Source organism: Sipha flava, unplaced genomic scaffold, assembly GCF_003268045.1.
Source record: "Sipha flava isolate LNK unplaced genomic scaffold, YSA_version1 232_pilon_pilon, whole genome shotgun sequence".
NCBI classification, from domain to species: domain Eukaryota; kingdom Metazoa; phylum Arthropoda; class Insecta; order Hemiptera; family Aphididae; genus Sipha; species Sipha flava.
In genome coordinates, this window is record NW_020272869.1 from 1,300,277 (window position 1) to 1,304,856 (window position 4,580).

A 4,580-nucleotide genomic window follows, 5' to 3' on the forward strand; every position below is an offset into this window, starting at 1 on the left:
TAAATAAAATAAATAAATAAAATAAGAAATGATTCAATAATATAACAGTCATTGATACAATTTCTAACCAACAATTAGTATTACTATTTAATTTAACAGACCTTGAAATTAAAAAATGTTATTGCAAGATTCATAGAGTTTTAAAGTGAAATTCTTTATAATCGTAATACTTGTACCATAACACGTAATATTAATTAGTTAGTTTATAAATAATCATTAGAATAAAATCAATTCAATAAAATAGACACATATATTATATTAAAATGATCAATACTTTATTATAATTAAAAATACAAGTGTTTCCAATTATTTGAATGTATAGAGCTTATAATTCAGTGTAAAATAATTATTAAATAATTACTAAATACCATTTCAATTTCGGCGTAATCAATGTTATTTTTAGAAACTTGAACTCATTGTCACTATTTTGAAACATATACTTATTTTTGAGGTAAATCAACTCTCTTAGAAACACCTTCAGCTGTAATTTGGAATCTGTTCGATAAAATTTTTCGTATTTCATCGCGATAGCTAGGTGGGTTTCTTCTCTGAAAGTCTTTGCCAGTCGGTATATTGGCGTGATTCAAAAAACTCTTCCACGTACTCACACTCATGGTTCTCACCGAATCCAATAAATCAAACAAATCCAATACATCGTTTTCGTTTTCTTTGATCCACGCGTCAATGGTCTCGAGTGGGACAGTTTCCGATATTTTTTTATCAGAAAAAATTTCCGGATACTTATCCAAGTCACCCTGTGTCGCGATGTTAAGCTGTTTGAAATAGACGGACATATCTTTTTGTGTACAAGACGACTCGATGGATTGATTGACCGCCGTTAACTCTTTGTCCAGGCCATCGAGGTTCTCTTGTTTCGCGATATCTTCGTCGCTCTGGGACAAAATTCCGTTGATTTTGTCAAACAAACTTAACAACTCCATATACTTATCGTTCTTTACGGTCATCAATATGTCCACGCTAGATGGTATCAGGTTCGTGAACACCAGGAGCCTTATTCGGTTCAAGCTTTTCTCGGTTTGAAGTACCAGCATCCTACTGGTCAGCGTCACGTGAACGGCTATACGCTTGAACAACAAACATTTCAACGCCGTACTTAAAATGTTGGTGCTCGCAGCCAGCGCTTGGCCCGAATAGTATTTCGTGGGTTTTGACAGCTTGTGCAGAGCGACTAGCGGGTCCAGATCGTCGATGTTCTCCAGCGATTCCTTGATCCATGGTGCCAAGTTACTGGCGTTCAGTTTAATCCTTTCCGACAATATGTCCTGGAACAGTAAGTCCTCGAAAAGTATTTCTTTCACTATGTCATGAATCTGCGTCTTAATCGGTAAGCCTAAACCGCATGGTGCGATCACGACCACGGTCAACCAAAAGTGCGGTGATAAGTACATTGGAATCAAGATTTAAACGGATATGCGTACAGAATTACTGCGCTACGGTTAAACACCAAAAGGCGAACAACTGATTACCACTCGACTTTCCACCAACGACGTGTCTTATTTTGCGCGTGCTTCGTTTGGTAACTGTTTTCAATAAAAATCTGTGTACACAAACTCGACTCGAAACAAAATTAAAAACATGTATCTATACATTTAATAAGACAAACACATTCGCGCCTAACATACTGTTGCGATTTTACTTTACGAAAAGTAGAATAATACAATATATTGATTATTATTTGAACAGCATAATTTATATTTTACACTAAGTGTTGATTATAGTATAATATCCTCTCTTAAGGAAGAAAAATCCAAAAATTAGTACTTATAATATGTTATATTTTAGTATTATAGTTATAATAATTCGTGTATTATAGTTATAATGGATGGATGTTATGAATAACGAAAAAATAAAATAAAAACGATATAAACGATTCCTAAATTTGTCACTTAATATGTTCAGATTAATAATCTTTAGTTTCCTAATATTCTTTCCAATACAACATATTGATATAGATAAAAAAATTTAGTATACTTAAATCGTACTGTAATGTTTAAATATCAATAACTATCATTTATCCAATAATTTTATTAAAATAGTTATGATGAGTTATGCTTATTAAAGTCTACATTTCTAGAATACACCAAGTGAAATTAGGCATTTTAAACGTATACCGGAAGAAAAAATTATAACCGGTTCCAATTTGGATTTAAGTAAATTATAATATAAAATATAGACGTAGTTTTTTAAAATGAAAAATTATATTTGTATTATAATAACAATTTAGGTACCATCATAATATTTAACTTTGTTCTTATATAAATCAGTAATATAATCAGTAATAAATAATAACAAAATAAACTGAATAAGTATTAAATACTGTAGAAACCTGATTTTTATTGGAATATGCTTTTAAAATAAAATGAAAAAACTTTTTTACTTATGAATTGATATTATAACATTTACAATATTACTGGGTTAAACCCATTTTTTTGCAGCAGTGTTTTGGTTTCAAGTCTATATCCTAAAATAAACTTTAATTGGCGTATACTTGTGAATCAAAAACATATCCGTTAAGTAATTAATCAATTACACTTTTTCAGACATATCTCAGCACAATAGTTACATCATTTATTATATGGTTAAAGTTTATATTTATTTAGTGTATCCAACATATAAATATTTAATAATTACATTTGTCTATAATTTTATGAATAATAAATTACTTGACAAATTAATTGTAATTCGTTAGTATTGTTCGTGTTGTGTAACACGTGTTATATATTATATAATAAATCCTCCTTTTTATATAAGTTTAATATTTGAATTATTAAATACTTTTAATATAAAATCCCTCTTCGTAATGGTTTCTTATTTAATAACGTTAAAATAATGTTTATAAACTTTACGGATGGTTGGTAATAATAACACGTAAAAACATAAATTATACCTGATTGAGATATAAATAACGATTTATTTGATATATTGATATTATTTGATTTATTATAATTAATGGTATACCCTAAACTTATAATAATACAATAGCATATAACAGCAAACATATAATAAAATAACAATATGGGAGGAATTATTTATTTTTATTTATTTTTACTATTCTATAATCTGGACGTACATTAGATAATAAATAAGCTAATTGTAATGATGGTTAATAATAACATTATGTTGTATAGTGCGCACTGATTTATTGTAGGTAGAAAGCATTATCTGATTCGAGTACTTCGTGAACTTCGTGTTCTTCGTGTACTTCAAGTATTTCCGGATTGTTGAGATAGTCGGACCATAATGTCAGATCCATGGTAGTAAACGGCAAGCCGTAGAACAACTCTTGCAGCTGCTTCTGGCACTTATTGAATATGGCTTTCGGGCCGTCTGGTGATGTCCAGTTTTCAATTTCCGGATCGAAATTAAAGGTAGCCTCGATTTCGTCGACGGTGTTCACTAAGCACGATTCGTCCAGAGTGCTTTGCAGGAGCTCCTTGAACGGCTTAACATCACCAGTGGTGCCGGTGATGGGCTCGGGCGTAGCTAGGAACGTCTGGCCGGTCATGATGCTCCACTTGTGGTACAATTCTGCAGCGGTGTGCAACGAGTCCTTGAGCTTAGCCATCTTGTCAATGTACTGCACCAGGTTCTTCCAGATGATCTTGGGCCGCAAGACGCTTTCTGCGTCCTCTTGGCCCGCCGTATGCTCGATCACCTTCAACTGGATCAGTATGTACGGTAGAACCTTGCACTTGATTCCGGACGTCATCACGGCCATGCCGAAATTGATCGCATCGCTTTCCTTGTTGTGCTTGGTCACCACGTCAACGATCAACCGCAACGCCTTTGCGGATACCACCCCGCTGCCGCCGTCGTTCTTCGGTCCCTCGTCCGACGACGTGGGCAGACTAGACGTGTCCACCCGTTCAGTATTCGGTGTCATGGGCACGGGACGGTGCGTAACGTGCACGGGCTGAACGAGGTTCAAGTCCTGCAACACGTTCCCGGCGGCAAACGACACCATGGACGGGTCAATCTTCACCTCTACGTCCAGGTACCGCATCCAGTACTCGTCATATTTGACCACGTTGTACAGGAACGTCAACTCGTCGTCCATGTTCTTCACTCGGATTGCTCCGGCCCACAGCGTGACGCTTGCCGCCAGCCACACGTTCAGCGCCAGCATATTGATTTTCCGTCCGTGTACGCGTTCCTCCTTTTCTCCCCCTTGTCGTAGGATTCGTAAACAGTGTTACTCGTTCTTAACCCCTGTTGGAGCGAACGGAATGTACTGACGCGCCGCGGCCGCTCAGCAACGCATTTATTCGGTTTTCCTCGACAGCCGTCGTGGTGTTTGTATGTACAACGCGTTCGCGCACAGTCGTACTTCTATATAGTTACATTTTACCTGTCGCGTACTTCCGTTTTTGTGTTTACACACGTGTTCCGCCGCTCCTGTGGCTCGAAAGTCGCAGTTATCGTGATGTTTCCTACTGATTTTCAACTTAAGAAGAAATGCATTTATTTTCTTATTACAATATCAGTAGGATGAAAGGGTATGTTTCAGCCCACTCCCACTCACCGTCCATCCATCGCTGCTGTCGCCCCAAGACCACTAC

At 35.9% G+C, this 4,580-nt stretch overlaps 1 protein-coding gene across 1 annotated transcript; it reads right to left on the reverse strand.

Annotated features, from left to right (window-relative positions):
* Positions 1-329: 329 nt before the first annotated feature.
* Positions 330-1,542, reverse strand: LOC112683660. The gene has a single exon (XM_025554793.1). It carries the CDS (start codon positions 1,407-1,409, stop codon positions 441-443), a length of 969 nt encoding a protein of 322 aa, XP_025410578.1. The 5' UTR covers positions 1,410-1,542; the 3' UTR covers positions 330-440.
* Between the last annotated feature and the right edge of the window lie 3,038 nt (positions 1,543-4,580).